The sequence below is a fragment of the Monodelphis domestica genome, chromosome 3 (genome assembly GCF_027887165.1).
Source record: "Monodelphis domestica isolate mMonDom1 chromosome 3, mMonDom1.pri, whole genome shotgun sequence".
NCBI lineage: Eukaryota > Metazoa > Chordata > Mammalia > Didelphimorphia > Didelphidae > Monodelphis > Monodelphis domestica.
This window is the reverse complement of record NC_077229.1, coordinates 488642454-488669708: the sequence shown is the minus strand read 5'-3', so window position 1 is coordinate 488669708 and position 27255 is coordinate 488642454. Positions and strand designations below refer to the sequence as shown.

At 36.9% G+C, this 27255-nt stretch overlaps 2 protein-coding genes across 7 annotated transcripts in view; one reads left to right on the top strand and one right to left on the bottom strand.

Moving 5' to 3' along the window:
* The window catches only part of POLK (DNA polymerase kappa), a 91303-nt gene extending 88011 nt beyond the window's left edge, over window positions 1-3292 (bottom strand). For 2 of the 5 annotated variants that reach the window (XM_007486552.3, XM_007486549.2), the window contains exon 1: window positions 2749-3089. The gene's annotated coding sequence lies outside the window, so the exon portion shown is untranslated. Of the gene's footprint in view, window positions 1-2748; window positions 3090-3165 lie in introns of those variants that run through there. The other 3 variants (XM_007486550.3, XM_007486551.3, XM_056824759.1) reach the window with 3 other exon arrangements.
* Window positions 3293-3761: 469 nt separating this feature from the next.
* CERT1 (ceramide transporter 1) overlaps window positions 3762-27255 on the top strand; it is a 178360-nt gene continuing 154866 nt past the window's right edge. For both annotated transcript variants that reach the window (XM_007486557.3, XM_007486558.3), the window contains exons 1-2: window positions 3762-3975; window positions 11653-11787. In XM_007486557.3, the coding sequence (XP_007486619.1) occupies window positions 3880-3975; window positions 11653-11787 (231 nt within the window). In that variant the 5' untranslated portion in view covers window positions 3762-3879. The remainder of the gene's footprint in view (window positions 3976-11652; window positions 11788-27255) is intronic.

Sequence of the window (27255 nt, the reverse complement as noted above, 5' to 3'; positions counted from 1 at the left end):
TGACCTTCCAATCCCACTACTAGCCATTTATCCCAAGGAAGTCAAAGAGAGAGCGAAACAAAGGTTCAATATATGGAAAAATATTTAGAGTGATATTCTGCTACAAATACTGATAGCAAAAAATTAGCAACTGTCGTTCAATTGAGCAATGACTACAAAACTACAAAAATTATGTACATATACATAATAGGACTGTGCTGTAAGAAATGAAGAAGACATTCAGAAAAATGTAGGAACATGGTATTAAATGACCCAGTAAAATACATATAATCAAGAGAACAATGTATACAATGAAGGAAGAGTAATAAAAATGAAAATATTAATAAGAAGTTGAATTCTAATTAATTTTTAAAAATCAAGGTACTGTAGAAGAGATAATGGAATATAAATCCTCACTCATGGCCGAAGTAGGGGAACTATCAGGCCAGAATATTATATTCTTATATATATATGTAGTCAGTCAGTTTCTGTAAAATTGCTTTTCATTGTCACAAAGGAATGTGACTGACTGGTAGAGGGCAGGGGAGGTAGGAAATGACAGTGATATAAAAACAAGAAAATTATTGTGTTTTTTTTAAATCATTATTTTATTTCTCCTTCTAAGTTTAGAAGCTAGAGTTGTTTCAGTGAGAGAGAAAGGAGTGAGAAAGGGCTACTTCTCATAGTATTTGTTCCTTTCCTCCTTTTTTGCCTAGTGTTGGATATGTGATGTTTAGGTGGGGAGGGTCTACCTCCAAGAAACTACAAATCAGGGCCCAGAACAAGCTGTGAGAGCCTGATGAGAGCCAGAGGAAAACTGAAACAAGGTTTGTAGTGATCAGTGAGGAGAAAGTAGAGAGAAAGGAAGCGGTATTACTTTAGTTAGGTTTAGCTAGACTCTAATATAAGAAATACTGTCAATTGGTGTTAGTAAAATAGGAGGCTGCCTGTAGATTCTCCTTTACTATAACATAAAAAAAATCTATATACTACTTTTATTAAGGACAAAAATAATATCCATCTTAAAAGATAATTCAGTTGTAATTTCAAGGTGATGGTAAAGACAGTAATAAATCTTCAATAATAATGTATCATAATCACTGTAAAGAGGCCTTGTACTTGGAAAATTTGAAGGTTAGTTGTATAGAGGGACAAAGTATCAAAAACTTTTAAATTTTTTTCTCATTTTTTTCATAATAGTTTATATATTTTTGTTTCCTCCTATTGTATCAATAAGGTCACTATGTCTTGTCTGGACATATTCAGCATCTTAGAAAGAGAGAAAGAAGCAGGAAGTATTAGAAAGGAAAACATTCTGGGAATAGACTACGTTTCTTTATGGAGAGGAAACTGCCACAGAACAGGATACTTTTGGTTTCATAGCTCCATATAAAAAAGAGAAAGAAACCATTAGCCTTTAGTCCTTTGTTTCTCTTTGTATTTGCTGGTATCTCTGCTGCTATAGTGGCAGCAGATGCATTTGTGCCTTTTTCATTGATCTCCAGGTAAGATGTATGCAAAACTTTGGATAAATACAAAGTTTTGAGCATCCACATTCCAGAAAAGAAACTTCACACTGAGTAAGTAGGCATTACAGCAGTTCTAATTGCTGGTAGTTAACAATGCATTGAATGTAATTTAATAGTAGATTTTAAGGAAATATGTATGAAGCTTCCACAAATTTTAACTGTATTAGGAAATGAATTTCTCAATAATTATTGTCTACCTTAAGAGAAATAATGATTTTCAGTATGAGATTAAAAAAAAAAAACCTCTTATTTTTCTGTCTTAGAATTAATTCTGCCTCAGAAGAGTGGTAAAAGCTAGGCAATTGGGGTTAAGTGACTTTGCCCATGGTCCTACAGCTAGGAAGTTTCTGAGGCCACATTTGAATCCAAGTCCTCCTGACTCCAAGTCCAGCCTCTATCCACTCTGCTATGTAGTTGCCCCAGAGTTTAAAAAACAAAATCCAACTTGTAACAGCATTAATGAATATGGAATTAAAACAAAATTTGATTACAGTATCTCTTAAGTTTCTAAACCATTCTGGATTGTGATTCAATGAAGACAAACAAGTCTTAAGAAGTGATTTTGATGCTCTGGGCAAGTTTCACAAAAAAATACAGCCCAGGTCAACCAGTACCACTTGTACTATCAAATCAAAATCATAAGAAAAAATTTTGGGGAACAAAATGTATCATAAGGTAAAATATATTAGTGCATAAAAAATTTAGGGAATTAGAACCCTAGGCTATAAAGCTTACTGTTCTATGTAGGAGAAAGAGATGAGATATGAGGTGTGGAATTCACCTAAGTTGTAACTTCCTATTTTAACAAATCATTCTTGCTATATAAAGACTTTTTGGCTATGTCATTCTTTTGTAAACTCAGGAGTACTATATAAATGCAAGGGCCCTGGAATCTAACCCAGTCACTTTGTCTTAATTCCAAATTTGTACTTCTTTATTTTTGGTAAACGAGCATGCTGTAGGAAATGGAGGTTGACAATCTCTCCTCTGACTCTATAGAGGCAGACAGGAACTCATCTCATTAGATCATTAGTTTCTGAACTGTAGACACTGTCTATCCCAATTTCCAACATCCTACAACACATTTTACAGAAAAACCTAAGGCTGTCTCAATTCAACTTAATAAAATTTTTCATTGCCCAGAAGATGCAAAGAATTGTGCTGAGACAAAAAGGAACAGAGTGAATGACCCTTTACGAGATGCTTAGTGGTGGGTTTTCTGGTTGGGTACCCCACTCACCTGTGTATCATTTAATTCCTACAGCATCCCTACATGCCCGGGCATCCTGTGCCGCACAAATTTGGGTTCCCCGGGGTGCGCACGCGCGGACTCCCTGACACACAGGGTCAAGCAGCACCGGGCCTACGTTGGGCTTCTCGCCGTCGCTGGGGAGTTGGGGAGCAGAGTGACATAGCTACCTCGAGCCCCCTAAAGGGTGGCTTAGGGTGCTGCGCAGTCTCTCCACGATCTACAGGAAGGAGTTCGAGTTCAAGTCCGGTCCGGTCCGGTCCAGTCGGCAGCCAGGGGGCTCTTCACAAACGCTTTGGGCCCGGGGTTGAGAAGAGGGTATGTATGGGAAGGGAATTCAGGGGCTGCGAAAGGTTGCCTACCCCCAGCCCCCAGTACAAAGAGCCACCCCTCGCCTGACCCACTCACCAAAGGGTCTCAGAACCGTAACTACACCTCCCGGCGGACCGCGCGCACCGCGGAACACTACACCTCCCAACATGCAGTGCGACTAGTCCTCTCTCTTAGACCCATCCCCCGGTTACCAGAAGCTCGGAGAAGGACTTGGGGATTAGGACGCCTCTCCGCCGCAGCAACAGCGAGGCTCCGCCCCCTCCTCGAGCCGTGCGAGTTGCGTCACACGTTGAGGGATGGGCCGAGGGGAGGGCGGGGAGAATGGGAGGGATGTATGGGAGGGGTAAAGAGAAGGGGGAGGGTAAATAGTGGCTTGTGCCAGGAAGATGGCGGCAGCAGAGGTGTGAGTGGACCCCCCAAAGCCTGCAGCTGCGTTTTCTCTTCCCTCTCCTTCCCTTTTCCCTTCTTCCCCTCCGAAATTGGCACCGAAGCGGGAGCGGCTCGGGTGGCGGCGGCGCCCGGCGCAGTCCCGGGGTGACGGCGGCGGCAGCGCCCGACAGTTGGAAGGGCAAGCTCCCTTCACCGCTTGTCCTCCTTCCCGGGTCTGCTCGGTGTCCGGCGGCGCGGCGGCGCCTGGGCGCTCAGGCTCCGTCCCATCTCCTCCTGCCCCCGGCGGCGCCGGGGCGGACCCGCGCTGCGACCCCGGACCCTCCCTCCCGGGGGCTGGGCGTCTGTGCGGGCGCAGCGCAGGCAGCGGGGGCCGCTCTCCTGCTCGGCTGTCGCGCCTCCATGTCGGATAACCAGAGTTGGAACTCGTCGGGCTCGGAGGAGGATCCGGAGACCGAGTCCGGGCCGCCTGTTGAGCTCTGCGGGGTCCTGAGCAAGGTGAGGACTCCAGCCAGACCGGGCCCGGTTGCGAGAAGGGTGGGGTGAGGGTTGGGGTGCTGTTACCTGCCGGACTGGGGGCGTGGGCTGGGCCGGGGTGGGGTCGGGTCAGATCCAGCCTGGGGGCCGCGTAATGTCGCTGCTACCGGGGAAGTTGGGGCCGGGTCGGGCTCGGGGGTGATCGGCTCGGATAGCGGCCCGGGGGCGGAGGGAGGAGGAGAAGGAATGGGGGTTACAGGAATTGTGTCATAGCCAGGACTTGGGAGAGCTGGGGGCGGAGGCCGACGGCCGTAACTGAACAGGTTTACTAGAACGTCGCCTGGGAACGAGGCTTGGAGGGTCGGGACGAACCCCCAAATCGGAGTACGTCGTGTCAGATGAAGGGGGAAGAGGCCGCGGAGGCGCTGAGGTGTGGGCCCGGGGGCGGGGCTGGCGCTTTAGGTGGAACCCTCCGAGACTCCTGCTCCAGGCACAAATCTCGAGTGTGGGGGGAGGGCAGTGGAGGGGGATTTATTCTGGTTAGACTGAGCTAGATCTGAATCTAGGAGAGTGGGGGGAGGGTTTACACAATCTCACCCCCACCGCCCCGGAGCTTTTTCGACCTACACGTGATTGACTACAGAGAAACATTCTTAATAACCTAGGACACGTCAGACAGGAGCCCGACCTTAAGTTCAGGAAGAAATCCCAGGCAGTAAATTCTTTAGCTTAGGCGTTGGAGGAGTTGCAGTACTGGGAAGAGTGATCCCGCTCCTTCCAGGATCTCTTAAATTTTTTTCTAATGGTACAGTATTATCTAGGGTCTCCCCTTGTAAATGTGACTGACCCTTTTTCCTACATTTGTGGTGGAGTAAAGATTTAAAAGATCTTATTGCTTATTAAGTGATGGACATTTCCTAGGGAAAGAGCAAGGAAGTGCTAGTCTGTCCTGACAGTATAGATTTAAATATCTATCTCGAAGTATTAAGTACTAAATTTACTGTTTTCCCAAAACCTTGAGAGAGGAGTGGAGTTATTACTTGTCATACCAGTCATGAGATACTTGGTCATGTGCAGCCCCAGAGTATTAAGAAATTCACAGTACTTCCCAATAGTCCATGGTTTTGATTAACCATTTGGACCCATTTGTGTAATTGTTTCATGAGGTACTTAGACTTTGTCTTTAAGTATTGTCTTTACACCAGATGAACTAATGGGGTAGATCCAAGTTTTAGAAAGGGAGATACAAGCCTGGACATACTAAATATAATATCTTGGGACATTTGGAAGTTTCTTGGGTCTTAGTACTGCCACAATACTTATGATTCAAAGAACAGATTCTTTGATCTCTCATCGCAAAAATTTGCATTGACCATGTTTCTGCACACATTTTAACATAAATAGCCTTTTGAAAAACTTTATCTTGAGATATTTGGATAATAAGAACCAATGGATCCCACCAATCAGTAAGCATTTATTAAGCACCTACTTTTTGTCTGATATTTTGCTGGGCATACCAAAACAAAAATGAAAGAACCCCTCTTCTCTAGCACTCATGTTCAATTTCATATGAATAGAAGAAATGGAATCCTTAAAACAGTTGTTATTATTCTATAACCTTTCTGATCTTGATGAAAGTAGTCAGCAATATAGTTCATTCCATGAGAGGAAAATCTATTTCAAGGCCAAATCTCCATTGTTTTTATATATATAATCTTTTTTTTAGCTCTGTACACACACATACACACATATATGTACACACACACACACATATATATATACACATATATATACACACACATATTTAAACTACATTGTATCCTACCTTGCATCCAAAGTTCTTGATTGTGATTTTATGCTCTCAGGACACAAGCTTTCTTTACTGCTGCCTATTTTAGCTAGATTAGAAGCTTTACCAAACATTAAGTACTCAAAAAATGAAATGTGCAAATGATATTGATGGCCCCTGAATCCCCACATTATCCCTTGTTTACTGAGAATTTTCTCATAAACCTTTTTTACTTCTAATTAAGTATAAGGTTTGGTTTTCAGATTTTAAAAGTAAAAGTTAAAGTCTTAAAAATCTTTGTTTTCCAATTCAGTTTCTATATTGAGTCAACAAGTTTTAGAAATGGAAAGTGCTCCAGAGAGCATCTGCTAAAGTCTTATTTTACAGAGGAGGAAGTAGAGGCCAAAAGCAGAGATTTATTTATGAGCAAGGAGCTAATAAGTAGAAGACCCAAGGTTTTCAAATCCCTTGCCCAGTATAGTCCCAGACTACTGCCTTGTGTTGCATTGGAAGTGGAGGTAATCAAGAAAATGCATTTATTTAGCTGTCAAGAAAGCACATTTCTCATGGAATTGCAGGTAACTTGCTTAAGCAAGTTTTAGGATATCCCTTTGGTATTTTAACAAGGATGCACTTTCCCCTGACACTCCCAACTGTAAATCTGATTATCAGCTGTTATAATGAATATTTCTCCATAGGTGAAATGGGGTTTTTCAGTAGTACAGTGTGGTTTTTCAGTAGTATAAAATTGCAATCCCAGGAGTTTGGGACTTAATAAATGCATTTTTATAAAAGCCCTTACCTTTCATCTTGGAGTCAATACTGTGTATTGGCTCCAAGGCAGAAGAGCTGTAAGGGCTTAGCAATTGGGGTTAAGTGACTTGCTCAGGGTTACACAGCTGGGAAGTGTCTGAGGCCAGATTTGAACCTAGGACCTCCCATCTCTAGGCTTAGCTTTCAATCCACTGAGCTACCCAGCTGCCCCTTTTAATAAATGCATTTTTAAAGCTAGGTGAGTGTCTTATTTGAATTAGTGTCTTGGTAGACTATAGTTTACCTTGCAAGGGATTTGTGGAAGAGGTACAATTCAAGAAGCTTTTGGAGAGCTTTAGGTAATATAGGGGTTATTAAATGTAGATATATTGTGTTTCTCCAGGGAACTGATAAGATTCCCTTGTGAAGGTAAGGCAAATATATTAAACATATATAACAGTATGTGAATGGTCATGTATGATCCAAGTGCAGTATGTGTGGGATACCAAATGAGGTCATCATGTGACATTCAGGAAAATTTTTGAGGTGGAAATTCTTTTGAAGGATAGGTAAGATCTAGGTATATAGAAATTAAGTTCAAGGATATTACAAGCTAGCTGAACATGGGGAAAGGATTAGAAAAGGAGGAGAGAAAGTTTGGATAAATAAAATGGAGTGAGATTATGAAAAACATTGAATGCTGGAATGAGGTGTTTGAACTTGATTCTCTAGGCAATTGGGTTAAGTAGGACCTAAGAAAAAATGTTTTCAAAAAGGCTAATTTGGTAATGGCATTAAAAGTCACTTCTCGGTAACAAATACATATTTATGTGCAAGGTATTGGGGAGACAAAAGGGCAAAATAGCTCCTAGTTTCAAGGAGCTACCAGGAGGGATATAACATGTTCATAGATAAGCAAATATAAAGTTAGTTACAAAATAACTTCAAAAAAATTCTAATAGATACAGGAATGGAGAAGGCCTTATATAAGGAGATGACTAAAATTCTAATAGATGTAGGAATGGAGAAAGCCTTATATAAGGAGATGACCCCTGAGCTCTGCTTTAAATGAAAGGAGGGATTCTACTAAGAGAAAGTAGGGAAAGACATAGGTGGTACCACATCATTTGCTGAACAAAATTCTATCTTTTTTATATCTTTTATATTCTCCTTTCCCACTGTCGCCACTCAAGTCCAGGTTTTACCTTTTTTTCCTTTTTGGGTTATTGTAATACCCTTCTACATTTTCTTTCTGCCTTTGGTATCTCTTTTTACATCAGATCATAGATTTATACTTAGAAGAAACCTCAGAGACAATTTGTTATCTGACAGATGAAGAAACAGGGTTAGGGAGATTGTGACTTGCCTGAAGTTGAGTTGCAAATAACAGAGGTGAACTTTTTTTTTTTAAACCCTTACCTTCTGTCTTGAAGTCTATACTGTGTAATGGCTCCAAGGCAGAAGAGTGGTAAGGGCAAGGCAATGGGGGTTAAGTGACTTGCCCAGGATCACACAGCTGGGAAGTGTCTGAGGTCAGATTTGAACCTAGGATCACTGAGCTACCCAGCTGCCCCCTAGAGGTGAACTTTTAACACAGGTCCTCTTCTCTAGTCAGGTCCTTCTCTCTTCTCCCCTAAACATTTTCCAGTCCATTCTTCATTATTTCCCAAGTAAATTTTTTTAAAGAAATTATTCTAATCACATCACTCCTTTGCTTAAAAACCTTCAGTGACTTATCTATTTAATAATGTAAAATACATTCATATTAATATATTCAAAGACTTTCACAATCTGCAGTTCTTAGTTTTTCAATCTTATTTCAAATTACTTTACATATTCTGTGGTTTGGCAAAACTACTTCTTTTTGCTATTCCCCTACCTTGTTCCTTACCTGTTTTGGCTCTTGAGCTTCAAACTTAGTACTAAGGAGGCAATTAGCAATCTATGGAAGTAGAGCTTGTTTTGGAGGGTGGTTAGTTTAGATGTGATAGTTAAAGCAGTGAATTTAAGTACTATACAGAAAAGTCAGGAGAGGATGGAATCAGAAAGTTGGAAGAAGGGGGAGACTGTAGGAGAGGAGTTTACTTTTTTTAATTGTAAGTATGGAAATTTTGGATTAGGCTGAATTAGACTTGAAAGAGGTGTCAGTCTACATGGTGAAATAGTATTGTTAAATGAGATAACAGGAAATGAGGAGGAAAATACTTGAATAAACTTGTTTTACCTGTATGACCATTACTATTTTTCAACTTTAAATCCCCTGGAAATGTTCATGATATAAATTATAGTCCATAAGTAGTGAATCAGGTAAGAAGAATAGAGGAGAAACATTGTGAAGAAGGTGGCATCCAAATGAAAGAATCAAAGGAGCCCTTGCAAAAAAAAAATCAGAGAAGATGCATCAGAGAAAAACCAAAAATCTCTGCTTCAAGTTGATTTTCTTCCCATTTGTATTGAGGAGTAAAGTTTTAGTGAAATTCATTCAAATAGTGCCTGTTAGAATCTTACAGTTGAAAGGGATTTCAGACTAGCATAATAAAAGCACCAGATGTCAAGTCAAAGGACCTGGGATCAAATTCTGACTTTTATCATGTAAACCTATGTGACTTACCTAATTAATACCCTCTGTAAAATGAGGACAACCATTACTTTAGTTAGCTGGATGGATCTTTTCCATCTCCACCTCTGAACCTAGTTCACCTCTATGTGAAGAGGAATGCCTTCTGCAGAGTATTTGACCAAGTCACTTACTATTAGCCTTTGTTGCAAATTGGCTCCTAATTAGAGGAAAATCATTACAAACCCCAAACCCATCTCTCTGTCTCCTTCCCATCTACATTTGGGTAGCTATAATGGTAATGAAATACTTCCTAGCAAAAGAGCTAGGAATCTTTGGATACAATTTTCAACCTATTCGTTGCTCTTAGTACTGTCCTTTGGGGCTAAGCAGAGCAAGCCTGATCCATTTTTTATTTTTTTTTTATTTCTTACAGTAGATAAAGACAGCTTTCATGTCCTCTTATTCTTCCAGCTAAATATTTCAAATCTCATGACATTTTCTAATTACCCTCTGTTTTTTAATGTCCTTCCTAAAATGTGATGTCCAGAAGTAAACACATTATTCAAGATGTGGTCTTAGCCTAGGGCAGAATACAGCAAGACTTATGATCTCCCTTTTTCAGGAAACCATACTTCTCATTGGACCCTAGGATCCTGTTTAGTATTTTTAGTTTCTATATTGTACTGAATTATATTTAATTTACAGTTCACGAAACCCCCCAAATCTCTTCATATAGACTACTGTCTAACCATGCCTTTTACATGCCTTATACAACATGCTTTGTGAAGTTTATTTTTTCTAAATATAAATGTAAAGACTTCACATCTTTCTTGACTAGTTTTTGTCTCATTAGATTCAACCCAACATTCTTTTTGGATTCCTGTCTCAGTTATCTGTTCTATTAGAAATCTTTCTCAGATTGCTACCAATTTGCTAATCTTTTTCCAATACCATGATTTTTTTTTTTAAACCCTTAACTTCTGTCTTGAAGTCAATGTATTGACTCCAAGGCAGAAGAGTGGTAATAGCTAGATAATGGGGGTTAAGTAACTTGCCTAGGGTCATACAGCTGAGAAGTGTCTGAGGTCACATTTGCACCTAGGACCTCCCATCTATAGGCCTGACTCTCAACCCACTGAGCCACCCAGCTACCCCCCCATACATTGATTTTTAAAAAGATTGAGACCCTAAAAAATTTCTTTCCAAGTTGATAATAAGCCCTTAAAGAATATTTTTAGAATCTTGCTGTTCAATCAGTTTGACATGACCTTAATTATGGTATCTTCTAACCCTGTTTCCTATGTTTTCTGTAAGAATAGCATTAGAGATTTTGTCTTTGCTAAAATATAGATAGGTTGGGCATATTGGGATAATCCAATAATTCTTGCTACTGGGATGGGGAGGCTGAGGCTGGTGCATCGGTGTCAAACTCAAATAGAAATAGAGCTCACTAATCTTTACACAGCATCCTTGTGGCTAGATATTGGCTTAATTTTAAAATGTATTATTATTTTTTTTGTTTTTTAATTTCTTTTGTTAAATATTTCTTAGTTACATGGTATGAGTTTTACTGGGGAGTGTTGTAGATGTCATATGACCTTTCAGGTTTGACCAAACTTCTAGCCTGGTTGATCTCTTGGGCTTTGGGATTTTGAGAATGTGTGCATGAATGCCTATACCATTGCAAAGGTGTAGGTAGGAGTAGGAAATGTAGCATGAAGCTACCTAAGGAGGAGTGAGTCAGCCTAGGTCAGAAATAGATCAGGTCAAAGCTTCAATGACATTCAGTTATGAGATTGGCTTCTACTCTAGAAGACTTTGTCTAAATAAAAAGTGAAATGAGATCTAGATAAATTCTATGTATAGCATTCCCTTGTTCTTAAAAGACTAATAATCCTATCCAAATGAGGAGGAGGTCATTTTTAATAAAATCATGTTGAGGTTTGTGTTCACTTATTGCCTAGATACTTATTATTCCTTTTTTGTTTTTCTCTAGTCATTTAAAAATTTTTTGAGTTCCAAATTCTTTCCCTCTAGTCCCACCCCCACCCATTGACAAGACAAGCAATTTTATCAGTTGTATATGTGAAATCATGTCAAATATTTCCATATTAGCAAATATTTCCATATTTTGCAAAAAAAAAAATTTTAAAACAGCAACAAAAATCAAGTGAAAAAATTATGCTTCAGTTTGCACTCAAGAGTCCATCAGTTCTGGGGGCAGCTGGGTAGCTCAGTGGATTGAGAGTCAGGCTTAGAGACTGGAGATCCTAGGTTCAAATCTGACCTCAGATACTTCCCAGCTTTGTGACCCTGGGCAAGTCACTTTACCCCCATTGCCTAGCCCTTACTACTCTTCTGCAGTACACAGTATTGATTCCAGGATGGAAGGTAAGGGTTTTAAAAACATTAAAAGTTTTCCACTTTCTGACCCTCCTAAGTCATTGTTTTGTGTTCTCATATTTTTTTTATTTCAAAGCTACTAGGGAGAGAGATTTGATTTATTATTATTGCCAAAATTTATATTAACTACTTGTTCAGTAAATTGGTCTTCAATTTTAATTTCAGTTTAATTTTTTCCTCCTCTTTCCCTTAGTGGACAAACTACATTCATGGATGGCAGGATCGTTGGGTGGTTTTGAAAAATAATACTTTGAGTTACTACAAGTCTGAAGATGAGACAGAGTATGGCTGTCGGGGATCCATCTGTCTCAGCAAGGCTGTTATTACAGTAAGTTCACTTTTTAAATAACTATTTTACACTTTAAAAACTTGTGCTACAAACTTTCTGAGCATTTTATAACGTACATAATGTAATTGTTTGTAGTATTAGAAAAGTTTAAGTGCTTTGGGAGGACAGCCAACGCATCATTCTTAATCAGAAATGGTTCTATTAAAGGTTAGAAGTGAATGAATACTTTTTTCTGTTCAAAGAAAACTTTTTTTCTCATCATAGATTTTTACATCACTGTAATTGAAAGGTAAACTTTGGATCTTATGCTAATCACTGAAATCCAACATAATTTTGGTTACAAAGATTAAGGGGAAGAGGTATCATTTGCAGTGTTTCTCAAATACCTTTCTGTGATGTTAAGATTTATGTAGCCTATCTCCATATATGATATAGACTTTAGTTTTTAAAAGAACTTAGGATACTTGGGGGGAGGGGAATGAAAATGGTGTGAAAGTATTTAGAGACAATGATTAATTTGTTTCAAATTTTAAAAAATTTTATCTTTTGCTTTCACATCACATTGATTTCCAAATGTATCACTTCTCCCCCACCCTACCATGAGAATTACCTCTTTTAGCTAAGAGTTAAAAAAAAAAAAGCGGGGAGCAGGAATCAATTTAGCAAGATTATACATTTCCTAAGCAGTGAATCTGTCCACACTTGCTACCACTTGTTTCATGTTTAGGAAATAGTCAGCATCTAATTTGGCTGGTCTGTAATATATTTAAGACTTTAGTTTCAAAGCCTAACATGGGATCAAGTTATTGTTTTGCGTACATTATTTCTCCATTGAGATTAAATAATATATACAAAGTATGCTAAGGGACTAAAGGGTGGTACCACTATATTTCTAACAACTAAAAGACATGATTTTCTTTAGTGGTTAAAGTCCTTGTCTCTGTCAGTTTACTAAATATAAACACTTTTCAGCTTTTTATTTTTATTTTATTTTATTTTATTTTAAACCCATATTGGCTCCAAGGCAGAAGAGTGGTAAGGGCTAGGCAATGGGGGTCAAGTGACTTGCCCAGGATCACACAGCTGGGAAGTGGCTGAAGCCAGATTTGAACCTAGGACCTCCGGTCTCTAGGACTGGCTTTCAATCCACTGAGCTACCCAGCTGCCCCTAGCTTTTTAAATAACTGCATTCTTAGTTCAGGTCTTATCTTAGCAGGATACAGAATAGAAGTAATAAGAGAATGAGGCAATTAGTGGGAATAAAGAGCAATAGAATTTGGAGGAAGGAAAGGCTAGAGAATCAAACATAGATTAATAATTCATTGGGGTAGGAAAGGAGGACATGATCTGGGAATTGTAAGGGTTAACTTGGAGTATTGGACATTAATTTAAATCCTACAGAATGAAATAAAAGAACCTAAGTGGGGATGATATGTTCAAAATAGACAGTAGAAATCAAAATATAAAAACATTTTACTCTTTTTTAAGAACCAGTGGTTTCAGCTATTTTTTATCCATATTCCAATATCCAGTATTCCAAGAGACCAGAAAAAAATATTCCACTACACAGAACTTCTCCCAAGGTGAAAATTATAAATAAAATTTATACATTTTATAAATATATTTTAAAAAGTAACCACACCTTTCAATGTTTAGGCTTTCATTTAAATTTGATTTCAATTTAACAAATACTTTGAAATGTCCTAAAATGGGATTTTTTTTCCTATAGTACAAAGATGCAGGTTTAAGAATTAGTAGATAAATGCTTCTTTATAGGGATGCAGTCTGGAAAAACCCAAGTTTGATAGGATACAAATATGATCCCAGTTTTAAAATATGGGGCGATCAAAGCTTTAAGAGTTAACTTCTGCAATTATGGAGTATTTAATTATGAAGCTGGTGCTAAAGCTGAAGTTTGTTAGTAGTTCTGAATCTACTAGAATATTTATTTTTTTCTTTTTTATATAGAATATTTTCCATGGTGACATGATTCATGATCCCTTATCCCCCACCCCTGCTCTTTCCTTCCCCCTCCTAAAGCTGACAAACAGTTCCATTAAGTTTTTCCATGTTATTCATATTTACAGTAGAGTGATCTTTTAACATAAAAACTCTAATCATATCCCTATTGAACTATGTGTTCAATCATATATTTTTCTAATGCATTTCTGTTTCTGCAGTTCTTTTTCTGGATGGTGTATAGCATTCTTTCTCCTACATTCCTCTGGATTGTCCTGGGTCATCACATTGCTGCTATCCACAAGAATATTTTATTCCAATATTGAGAGTACTTATAATTAATAAGAGTCCATCTCTGTAAACACCTAGAAATAGTTAAGACTTGAAAGGAATAATCAAATTTTCATTGGTTACAAATATGCTCCCTATAATCTTCTCAAATTATCTTCTTTCTTTTCTCTGGCATAGCCAAACTTATGAAGGACTTCTACATTGGATACTTCTACTTGCTCATTTTTTAAGCCTTTGCAGTCTTTGCCACCCCTTGATCCTCCAGTCATGATTCTCCAGACATCCTTAACAAACTGCCCAAAACATCTAAGGCTGTTGGGGAGCCTATGGCATGCATGCTGGAGGAGGCTGCTCCCTTCCCACTCTCTGTCTGCCTCAGGACGTTTCTCATATGACTTGACCCTCTGCCCTGCAAGTCCAATGGGAATGCTTCCTCCCTCGCCCTGTCTGGGGTAAGGAGGGTCGGGTGTCTCACATGCAGAGTGAGGGTTGCAGTTTGGGCGCTCATGCTCTAAGGTCTCTAAAAGGTTTGCTATCACTCCAAGACATAAGACCCTGTTGCTTTCCTGTTCCAAAGCCTACAAGTATCTCCCTATTGTCTCTGGGACAGGTTCTTGACTTAGGATCCGTAAGTAGGTTTCAGGGAGTTTGCGAATATGAATGGAAGAAAAATTTTCATCTTTATTTTAACTTTTATCTGAAATTTAGCATTCAATCATAAATATAGGCAATAAACATTCTGAGAAGGCATTCATAGCCTTAAGCAGACTTCCAGTTGTGTTCATGATGCAAAAAAAAGTTAAGAATCCCTTCTAGGATAAAATAGCAACCCCATAGCCAAACATTTAAGGCCCTTCCAAAGTCTAACTCCATCCTACCTTTCAAGCCTTATTTCATGCTATTCATCATTCTGTACATTAAATTTCAGCCAAACTTGGCAAATCTGTCTCCCCATTTCTTACTATTTATCTAGAATTTCTATTCATTTTCTTCCCCCTTAGCATTTTTCCTTTGAGATTTAGCTCAGTCCCTTTATTATTTCTTTTTCTGTCATATCTTTCCCAGTTTTCTTCAATTTTCATTGTTGTCTCTTTTCCTAAATAGCTTTGTATTTACTTATCTGTATGTTTTTATTCTCATTACCCCTCCCAAACCAGAAGACTAAGTTCCTGGGTGGTAGAACCTATTATTTGTTTTTGGTCTTGGTATCTCTGATATGAAGCACAATGCCTTTGCATAGTAGATACTTTAATAAATGCCAGTTTTATTGCCATCATACAGCAACTGAAAATAACTTTTAATATCATGGGTTTAGTATACATATATTTTTCTTTATGCATATTTAACTTTTTAAATTGATAAGTTGTATTTTGATACTACATTCACTCCAGCAAAAATACTCTCCCTTTTCTCAGTGCATTCCTTGAAAACTTAAGCAAAAACACTTTAAGCATAACTGGTTTTGCTTAAAGACTAATAACTGTTAATTGTGTAAATCCTAAAGCCAAATTAATGTAGAATTTTGTAACTGGTTTCTTTTGAAAATTTGTTATTGAGACATCTGAAGAATTAGCATTCATTTTATACTGGGATGTCATCCTGGAACCTTTTGAGGATTGTTAAATAATTGAAGTTTGGGCAAGTAAAAAAAGTTATTATGTAAGTTTCTCATTGTTATGTATCTTTTTAGGAATGATACATTTATTGGATGAATCCAAATAAAGTTAGTGGAGCGAAAAGTGCTAATTTTATATGGTAGCAAAGCATTTTAAGCTTATCTATTATATTGGTTTAGAAATATTGATTTAGAATCTTGAACCTTAGAGACTACATTTCCCACAATCCCCTTTTCCTGTTTGTGCAGCTCCTTATGTGGGGGGAGTTTGGAGTTTCTGTTTCTGCCCACGAGGGCTCCTGGGAAATGTAGTTCTTTATTAGGGTAACAGATTTTCAATTATACAGTATTCAATTTCTATTCTTATTTCACTCACAAAGATTTGTCTGATTTTATATAATTATGCATACTGACAATATCCCCTGTATTTTTCTTTCCTTATACTGACATTCTCCAGGAGATCTTAAAAGTGTTGTTCATTAGTAACAATATGTGATATTTGATAAACATTGGCCATTGATTAAGTAGATTATAGTTCTAAAAGGAACTGAGATTTGCTTATCATTCTACCTGTTCTTTCAGACTTTATTTTTTGGAGGGTCCAGATCTGTGATGTTATAATTTTAATGAACTCTAGCCACCAGTGCATATCTGCAGGTGGTTTGCAATATATTCTTAGTCCTGAGAGATACTGAGACTTGAAGTGGTCTGCCTCTGCATTCCATAGCCATAGCTTTGGTGGTAGGAGACTTTAACTCTTTACTTTCTTTTCACTAAGCCTTGTAGCATCTTAATATTGCCCGAACAACTACTGTGTCTGCAGTTTATTTGGTTTTCTGGAATATCATATTCCATGCCTTTTGGTCCTTCAGTGTAGATGCAGCCAGATCCTGTGTTATCCTGACTGTAGTTCCATGGTATCTGAATGATTTCTTCTGAGCAGCTTGTAATATTTTTCCCTTGGTCTGGTAGTTCTTGAATTTGGCTATAACATTCCTGGGTGTTGTCAGTTGGGGATTAAGTACAGGAGGTGATCTGTGGATTCTTTCAATCTCCACTTTTCCCTCTTATTCTAGAACATTGGGGCAGTTTTCTTGGATAATTTCCTGTAGGATGATTTCCAGGCTTTTTCTTTTGTCATGGTCTTCTGGTAAACTAATGATTCTTAAATTGTCTCTCCTGGAACGATTTTCTAGATCTTCTGTTTTGTGAATGAGATGGTTCATATTTTCCTCAATTTTTTCAGTTTTTTGTTTTATAGTTTCCTGCTGCCTTGTGAAGTCGCTTGCTTCTAATTGTTGTATTCTGGTTTTTAAATACTGAGTTTCATCCCTGGCTTTTTGTTCATCCTTCTTCTGGTCTGATTTTCTTTGGAGCCCATCTTTCATCCTCTTTGCCTCACTTTTCATCTTTGCCTCATCTTTCATCTCTTTTGCCTCATTTTCAAGCTGATTAATTTTGGTTTTCAAGACACTATTTTCTTATTTTAGTTCAAGTGCCTCTGTTTCCAGATGACTTATCTTTCTTTTTAAGACCTTTTCCCAGTTGTCTTAAGCCTCTCTTAATTGTGTTTTGAATTATATTTTGAGTTCTTCCAAAGCCTGTGTCCAATTTGCTGGAGTTTCTGTGTTTTTGCTTTTGATGTTCCTTGATCTTCCTCTGTTACATTTACTCTTTGTTCATTGCCTGGATAGAAGCTGTTGATTGTAATTTCTTTTTTCTTTTTCTGTTGTTTGCTCATATTTGCCCCTTCTTCCCCCCCTGTAGTTGCCTGAATTCTTGCTCTTCTCATTGTTTGCTGGATCTGTGGATTTGGGCTTTTCTGTCAGCCTTCACCCTTGGAACTTAGCAAGGCACTCAGAGCAGTCTGAGGGTGGAGGGGTGTTGGAGCTTGAGCTTCCCACCCTCAGAAGGCTTAATGAGATTAAGTCCAGCTGAGTTGAACTTGCAGAGCTGGATGTACCCTGAGACCAAAACCTTAGGGGTTGGGGGGGCAATATAGAGGCTCTACTGCCCTGACTAGGCTGCCTCCTCTGTGCTTCTCGAGTTACCTCCCAGCCGCCCATGTTCAAAGCCCTTAGCCTGGCACAGCTTTGCCCACAAGGTACTCCCTCCAGACTAGTGCCCTTGCATGCCCAGAGAGTACTCAGTCCTCAGGTCGGGGAGGGGTCCTGGGACCTTCCTTCTTCCTTCTCCTTAAATCCGAGTGTTCTTGAATTCAGGCTTTTTGGGGAACTGCATACCTTTTAAGTTGAGTCCAGCAGGTGGGCTCCTTAGCTCTGTCCTGTTGTTAGATTTGGTTTTCAGTCCCCTAGGAGCTTTTGATTTTTTTAAATAATGCATTCATTTAATTATTTATTTATTTTGAGTTGATTTATTTAGGCAATTTAGAACGTTATTCCTTGGTTACAAGAGTTATAGTATTTCCCTCCCTCCCCTCCAGCCAGTGCACAATTTCATTGGGAATTACATATGTCCTTGATCAGAACTTCTGTTTTTGATGTTTGCATTAGGATGTTCATTTAGAATCGACATCCCCAGCCATATCCCCTCAACCTATGTATTCAAGCAGTTGTTTTTCTTCTGTGTTTCTACTCCCACAGTTTTTCCTCTGAATGTGGATAGTGTTTTTTCTCATAGATCCCTCCAAGTTGTTCAGGATCACTGCATTGCCACTAATGGAAAAGTCCATTACATTTGATTGTACCACCGTGTATCGGTCTCTGTGTACAATGTTCTCTTGGTTCTAGGAGCATTTGATTTTAATCGGTGAGGAAGGGTTTTCAGAGGTCTGAACTTTCGCTGCCTCTATGCTGCCAGTCTTGACTCCACCTATCTCCCTGTAGTTTATTTGGAAAGAAATAAAACCGCTTTGGACAATTTTCTCATATCAGATGACTCCTAAGGTGCAAATTTTTTAATACTTAATAGTAGATCCTTATTTTCTTGTCTTCCCCAGTCTAAAATGGAATTTCTAATTGTCAGGCTACTATAAACTTTTAAATCTATTTCAGGAGAATTATTGGTCACACATTGCAGAGGACTAAGAGACAGAATAGATAGATATAAGACTCAATATAGTATTGTCTTTAATGGAGCCAATGCTTTACAAGACTGTGTTGGGGAGATATGCAGTATACAAAAATCATTAATATATAAGTAGATAAGTACTCTTAAGTCAGAAGAGAATAAGCCGTTGTTAAATAAGTAGACCATGGGACACAGAAGATGGTATTTGAGCCTAGTTTTAAAGGATACAGGAAGAGTAGGTGGAGGGGAGGGAGGGAAATAATGTGATTATTGTAACCAAGGAATAATGTTCTAAATTGATTAAATAAATTAATTCAAATGGAAAAAAAATAAAAAAACAAAACAAAAATGTAAAAGTAAAAAAAAAAGTATGAGGGAAGGAATGAAAATCCTGTCTATCCAATAAACAATCTCCACTAGTTTATTTATTAAAAACAATATATGTGCTATACATACTCAAAGACTCTTCATCTTTTGATAAAATTTTTTGATGTTTGTTTTGAATATGATAGAATATGTTAATGCTTTCCTCTTATTAAACTAATTGCAATCTTCAATGGGATAAATCCAACTTGTGACATCACGATGATAATTTTTTGACTATATTGCTGTAATATTTTTTGCTAGAATATTTAAAATTTTCACATTAATATATATTAGTGGTATTCTTAGAGTTCTTTTTAAGCTTTGGCCATCCCTGATTCAAGTAGTAGAATCTTATTTTTCCCCCTCAAAAGACAATGGAAAAGTATTTCATTTTGAAAGTAATTTTTTAACATAGATACCAGTTGCTCTTTAGACATTTTCCTAGGCTTCACTTGTAAATATGCCTGGAGCAGATCGGGGTTCTTTTTTTTCTTCTCACTTAGACATTTAACCAGTGTGCTTTAATTAGAGATTCAGCGTAGAAGTATAAAAATTTGCATAGAGTAGGAAAAAGGAGCAAGGGCTCTTTGGGGTTGTGTTTTGTCTGTGCTTTGCTCTTAATTTGTATTGACAATATACATAAAAATGTGGTAAAAATTATTGGATAAATAAGTTAAGCACTTAGTGCTTGTTTATACTGTGTATTTGATAGTGCAAAAGAAAACTCAACAGTAAATGTAAATGATCATTAATTTTTAATTAGGTTTTATAATAGGGAACATGCTTATATTCTGAATTATTAAAAGTAAATTTTGATTGAATTAATGAATCATGGTCATAGAATGTTCATTTGGGAGGGACTTTAAAAGTTATCTAATACATTACTTTTATTTTACAAATTAAAAAGTGAAATGACTTGACCCAGGGTCACACAGCTAGTTGGCATTCAGGACTGTCTTCTGATTCCTAGGCAGTGTTCTTTCTTCCTTACTACTGCTGTTTCAAGTGAACATATTCCCAATTTTATATTAATGTGTTAAATTCTTTGAAGGTATATACTCCATAGGATATGTTTTATTGTTTTGGAATTGTTTATAAAAATATGTTCTAAGGAATCGAATTCTTTTTTAGTATAGGAACTTGCTTCCTACTTTGAAATTTGTAGGAATCTGTAGAAGATGTCATTTTAAGTTCTGTTCTTACCTTCTGGATATTGAGGGCTATTTAGAAGTCATAAGAAACTGAGTAGTAGAAGAACTTCAATTGCCAGTCAGGAGGCTTAAGTTTGAATCTCATCTCATTCTTAAGAGAAATAAAAAGCAATTTGACTTGATATCAGTTCCTTTGTCAGCCTTGTAGTCTGTTGTATACAATTAGTAAATAGAAATAAAGATTGAGAATTTAGAACCTAAATAAAAACTTGTTATAGTTTGTTCAGAAGTACAACAAATACATACAAAATTCTATAAAATAGAAAGGCATTTAGAAAGTTTTTAAAAGCTAACCAAACAAACTCATTTTCCTATAAAAAATATTATAACTAATAGATTTCCAATCCAGACCACTGGAATCTATTTAACCTATCATGTAGTTAAACTGTAGTACTATTCTGGATTTGGGGCTATCCAGTATTGTCAAGGCAAAAGGTAGAAAACAATTCTTAGCCTTTTTTCTGGGTATGAAGTCAATTTGAGGCAAAATTTAGAAGGCATTGGATTTTTTTGGACAACTTTACACTATTTTAGTAACTAGTTTCCTTGACTTCCCATTATTCTCATACAAGTTTCTGAAAATATAGGTTTCTCCATTCTCTTCACTGCCAATTTCCCTCTACCAACACTCTCCAAACAACATTGCCATTTCCTTGATACAGTTGTTAGGAGGATTATTACATCACTATTTTTTTTTAACAAATTTACAAATGGCTACTATTTAACTCTCCCAGAGATTGAAATTTACATGTTAATTTTGAACTTTGGTGATAAATCACTTCTCATCAGAAGGATGGTGATCTTAAAGCCTTGTTTGGAGTACATAACATGCCTTACTATGGGTGTCAATATTTTTTTCCTCATTTCCCCTTTCATTTCCTTTTATTTCTGTATTGTAACTAGTGATTTGGGAAAAATCACTTGAAAAATGAGGAATTGAAAATCATTTCCCTTATCTGAAAGAAATTTCATTTTATGTAAGCCTGTTTTGGTGGTTACTAACAGCCAAATGCAAAAACAAAATTGCTTTGCATAAAACCTTGAACTCCATTTCTTAAAATGTGTTACTATTACACAAAACTAGCAAAAACATTGAAACACTGTTTATTTTCATACCTCATTTTGAACTCTTTTATTCTTTTGTCTTTTTGGGTGGTGGGGGTTTGTCAGTCAACAAAAATTTCAGTATAATTTTCATAAGTCAGGAATTATTTGGATTTTGTCTCCATATGTATTGTGTCCAGAATGTAGTAGGGTAATAAATGCTTCTTGGAATTATTTCATATTCCATCACTGGACTGTGGTTGTATTCAGGGTATTTGGTTCTTTTGGGTTTTTGCTGTTTTTAGTTTTTATTTTTTAGCCATTCTGACTGTTTCTGCTGGGAACTTTTGTCTAAAAAGATATTTTCCTTTTTTTTTCATTAACATCTTTGACCAGTGTTTTAGCATTTAACTGAATATTGCCATATTGTTTTTCCCAATCATGGTACAAATGCAAAAATGCACCAATGATGTAATAGTAAGCCTATTGGTCCATAAATACCATCAACATGGAGTTATAGCTTTGTGTATATGATGGGATACATTTGCTATTTAAGAAATGGATCATACTCTTAAATTTTTCCTTATACATTTTTCTGATTTAAAAAAAATCAAATATTTCTGGGATATATTTTTGCAAATTTGTTTTAATCATTCTGTTAATGAATATTTATTATTGTTACTATTTGCTTTGTTACAAGCAGCATTGAAGGGCTATATACATAAATATATTTTAATAAATTTAATTATAAATATGTATATATTTATAAAGTTGTATAGCTTATATATTTATATTTTATATATATAAAAAGAGGCAAAAAGACAGTCCTTGTCCTCAAGAAGCTCACAGTCTTGGGGAGACAACAGTCAAAAAAATGTGAGTGAACAGTCTATGCTAGGAAATTTTTTTTTAAGTTAATTTATTTAGTCAATTTAGAACATTATTCCTTGGTTACAAGAATTATATTATTTCCCTCCCTCCCCTCTACCCACCCTTCCTGCAGCCAGTGCACAATTTCAGTGGATATTACAGGTGTCCTCGATCAAAACCTATTTCCGTGTTGTTGGTGTTTGTATTAGGATGTTCATTTAGAGTCTACATCTCCAGCCATATCCCCTCAACCCATGTATTGAAGCAGTTGTTTTTTCTTCTGTATTTCTACTCCCACAGTTTTTCCTCTGAATATGCATAATGTTTTTTCTCATAGATTGCTCCAAGTTGTTTGGATCATTGCATTGCCATTAATGGAGAAGTCCATTACATTTGATTGTACCACAGTGTATCAGGCTCTGTATACAATGTTCTCCTGGTTCTGCTCCTTTCTCTCTGCATCAGTTCCTGGAGGTCATTCCAGTTCACATGGAATTCCTCCAGTTCATTATTCCTTTGAGCACAATAGTATTCCATCACCAACATATACCACAATCTGTTCAGTCATTCCCCAATTATAGGGCATTCCCTCATTTTTCAATTTTTTGCCACCACAAAGAGTACAGCTATGAATATTCTTCTACAAGTCTTTTTCCTTATTATCTCTTTGGGGTATAAACCCTGCAATGGTATGCCTGGATCAAAAGGCAGACAGACTTTTAGTACCCTTTGGGCATAGTTCCTAATTGCCCTCCAAAATGATTGGATCAATTCACAATTCCACCAGCAATGCATTAATATCCCAATTTTGCCACATCTCCTCCAACATTAATTACTTCCGTTCGCTGTCATGTTAGCTGCCACGGGCAAGGTCCGGCCTCACTCGCAACTGCAGGGGTTCCCGACAGGTGGTGAAAGATCAGTCAAAAAAAATAACAAACAGAAGACAGCTGTATCTTTACTGCCATGGGAATGCTTTGCATCTGATAGCTACTCCACTATCCCCAGGCTTGATTTTTATTTTTATACCCATTTTCTTGCCACACAGATACATTACCTAACACATATGTCTAAATGGAGATAATTGAAAAAGTGATACATTAACTTTTAACAAATCACTTAATTAACATTCTATATTCTTGTATTGTGATTACAGATTCTTGACAGAATAAAGGTTTCACATAAAATAAATGATTTTGTCACAGGTGGCTTAATTTTCTCATTACCCTGTGAGATGTTTTGAGCTTACAAATAATCAAGGACATTTACTTATTTCTTTTAATAAAAAGGAGTAATTAATCAGAAGTTCTTAAAAGACAATTCAATAATCATATCATTGAGGTTGAGGGGTACTGGGAACACAATTCAGATTTAATATTAGACTGGTCATTTTTCAGGGTTTACTAGGGAGTTTCTGAGTTACTGGTTTGTGAAATCGAGACACTGAGGCATATTGAAGCTTGGTGTACCTGTAGTGTACCTGTGCGTATTGTGTGGGCCTTTATGATTTATTTGTGTGCTGGCTTCATGAGAATAAGTTTCTGTGAGTGGGAATGTTTTGGGCTTGGCCTGTAGCTGCAATTTTGCTGGGAATCATGTACCTAAATAAAAATTAACCCATGATAGTCTTTTGGGTTTGGGCTTGAGGGTCTGATCTTTTGGTGATATTTTAGAGAATTAGGGTACAGGTGTTTTGCTCTTGCATTATTCCTTCTGAGATTAGGGGGAATAGTAATCATGTCAGTTCCATAGGTAAGGGATTTTGATGAGAGAAGTCATGCAAGGGAGACTGAGTGGGCAATCACATCTTGCCAAGGGCCACTCTGTGGCCTCTTTAGCTACCACGTGTGACTCTGTCAAGGCGTCATGGCCTGATGGCTCCCAGAAGTTAGCCAATCTGCTAGGTGTGAGGTGGTACCTCAGAGTTTTTGGATTTGCATCTCTCTTGATTATATGAGATTTAGAACACTTTTTCATGTGCTTATTAATAGTTTTGATTTCTTTAGCTGGAAACTGCCTATTCATGTCCCTTGCCCATTTATCAATTGGAGATTGGCTTGGTTTTTTGTACAATTGATTTAGCTCTTTATAAATTTGAGTAATTGGAACTCTGTCAGCAATTTCTGTTATAAATATTTCCCCCCAATTTGTTGCTTCCCTTCTTATTTTGGTTGCATTGGTTTTGTTTGTACAAAAAGTTTTTAATTTAATGTAATCAAATTATTTATTTTACATTTTGTAATTTTTTCCAACACTTGGTTATTCTTAAAATCTTTCCTTTCCCAAAGATCTGACAAGTATACAATTCTGTGTTCACCTAATTTACTTCTAGTTTCCTTCTTTATATTCAAGTTATTCATACATTCTGAATTTATCTTGGTGTAGGGTGTGGGATGTTGATCCAAACCCAATCTCTCCCAGCCTGTCTTCCAATTTTCCCAGCAGTTTTTGTCAAATAGTGGATTTTTGTCCCCAAAGCTGGGATCTTTGGGCTTATCATAGACTGTCTTGTTGAGGTCACTTACCCCAAGTATATTCCACTGACCCCAAGTATATTCCACTGATCCTCCTTTCTGTCTCTTAGCTAGTACTATATTGTTTTGATGACCACTGCTTTATAGTATAGTTTGAGAACTGGGACTGCAAGTCCTCCTTCATTTGCATTTTTTTCTCATTTCCCTGGATATCCTTCATCTTTTGTTCTTCCAAATGAACTTTGTTATGGTTTTTTCTAATTCAGTAAAAAAGTTTTTTGGTAGTTCAATGGGTATGGCATTAAGTAAATAAATTAATTTGGGTAGGATCGTCCTACCCATGAACAATCAATGTTGTTTTAATTGTGTGAGTGTGTTTTGTAGTTGTGTTCATATAGTTCCTGTGTTTGTCTCAGCAGATAGATTCCTAAGTATTTTATATTGTCTAGGGTGATTTTAAATGGAATTTCTCGTTCTAATTCTTGCTGCTGAACTGGGTTGGAGATATTTAGAAATGCTGATGACTTATATGGGTTTATTTTGTATCCTGCAACTTTGCTAAAGTTGTTGATTATTTTGACTAGCTTTTTGGTTGATTCTCTAGGATTCTTTAAATAGACAAAGAGTGATAGCTTGGTCTCCTTATTGCCTCTTTTAATTCCTTCAATTTCTTTTCCTTCTCTAATTGCTACAGCTAGTGTTTCTAGTAGAATGTTAAATAATAGAGGTGATAATGGGCATCCTTGTTTCACTCCTGATCTTATTGGGAAGGCTTCTAGTTTATCCCCATTGTGGATAATGTTTGCTGATGATTTTAGATACTGTTTATTATTTTTTGGAAAGGCCCTTCTATTCCTATACTTTCTGGTGTTTTCAATAGGAATGGGTGTTGTATTTTATCAAAGGCTTTTTCTGCATCTATTGAGATTATCATGTGGTTCTTGTTGGTTTGCTTGTTAATGTGGTCAATTATGTGGATGGTTTTCCTAATATTGAACCAGCCCTGCATCCCTGGTATAAATCCTACTTGATCATGGTGGATGACCCTTCTGATCACTTGCTGGATTCTTTTTTTTTTTTTAAACCCTTACCTTCCGTCTTGGAGTCAATACTGTGTATTGGCTCCAAGGCAGAAGAGTGGTAAGGGCTAGGCAATGGGAGTCAAGTGACTTGCCCAGGGTCACACAGCTGGGAAGTGTCTGAGGCCAGATTTGAACCTAGGATCTCCCGTCTCTAGGGCTAGCTCTCAATCCACTGAGCTACCCAGCTGCCCCCTGGATTCTTTTTGCTAGTATTCTATTTAAGATTTTTGCATCTATGTTCATTAAGGAGATTGGTCTATAGTTTTCTTTCTCTGTTTTTCACCTGCCTGGCTTTGGAATCAGTTCCATATTTGTGTCATAAAAGGAATTTGGTAAACTCCTTTGCAAATTCTGTCAAATAGTTTGTATAGTATTGGGATTAGATGTTCTTTGAATGTTTGATAGAATTCACTTGTCAATGCATGAGGCCCTGGGTTTTTTTTTCTTAGGGACTTCTTTGATGGCTTGTTCAATTTCTTTTTCTGATATGGCATTATTTAAGTATTCTATTTCTTCTTCCATTAATCTAGGCAATTTATATTTTTTATAATACTCATCCATATTACCTGATTGCCCTATTGCCATATAATTGGGCAAAATTATTATTAATGATTGCCTTAATTTTCCTCTTTATTCGAGGTGTGGTCTCCCTTTTCAACTTCAATACTGTTAATTTGGTTTTCTCATTAACTTTTTTTTTATTAAATTGACTAGTACTTTGTCTATTTTATTTGTTTTTTCAAAATACCAGTTTCTAGTGTTATTTTTTAATTAAATAGTTCTTTCATTTTTATTTTATTAATTTCTCCTTTAATTTTTAGGATCTCTAATTTAGTTTTCAACTGGGGATTTTTAATTTGTTCCCTTTCAAGTTTTTTTTTTATTTGCATGCCCAATTCTTTGACCTCTGCCCTCCCTAATTTGTTAATATATGAACTCAAGGATATAAATTTCCCCCTGAGTACTGCTTTGGCTGCATCTCATAGATTTTGAAAGGATGTCTTATCATTGTCATTTTATTCAATGAAGTTATTGATTGTTTCTTTAATTTTTTTCTTTAGCTGGTTTTAGAGAGTCATATTTAATTTCCAATTAGTTTTTTATTTGGCTCTCCATGTACCCTTACTAATTATTATTTTTATTGCATTTTATGATATGAAAAGGTTGCATTTATTATTTCTGCTCTTTTGCATTTGTTTGCCACGTTTTTATGCCCTAGTACATGGTCAGTCTTTGTGAATTTGCTATGTGCTGCTGAAAAGAAGGTGTTCTCCTTCTTGTCCCTATTTATTTTTCTCCATATATCTATTAACTCTAATTTTTCTAAGATTTCATTCACATTTCTTACCTCTTATTTATTTGTTGGTTTGATTTATCTAGATCTGATAGAGGAAGGTTCAGGTTTCCCAGTTTCTTGCCAATATTCGTCCATCTTTTTCATAAGCTCTGATTGAAATTCTTCAAGAGCTTGTGGTCAATTTCCATATTATTTTGGAAGGTGTGGATGCATTTATTTGTTCCTCCTCTTCTGCTATTTCCTCTGTAGTCTAGATTTTTCTTCCATT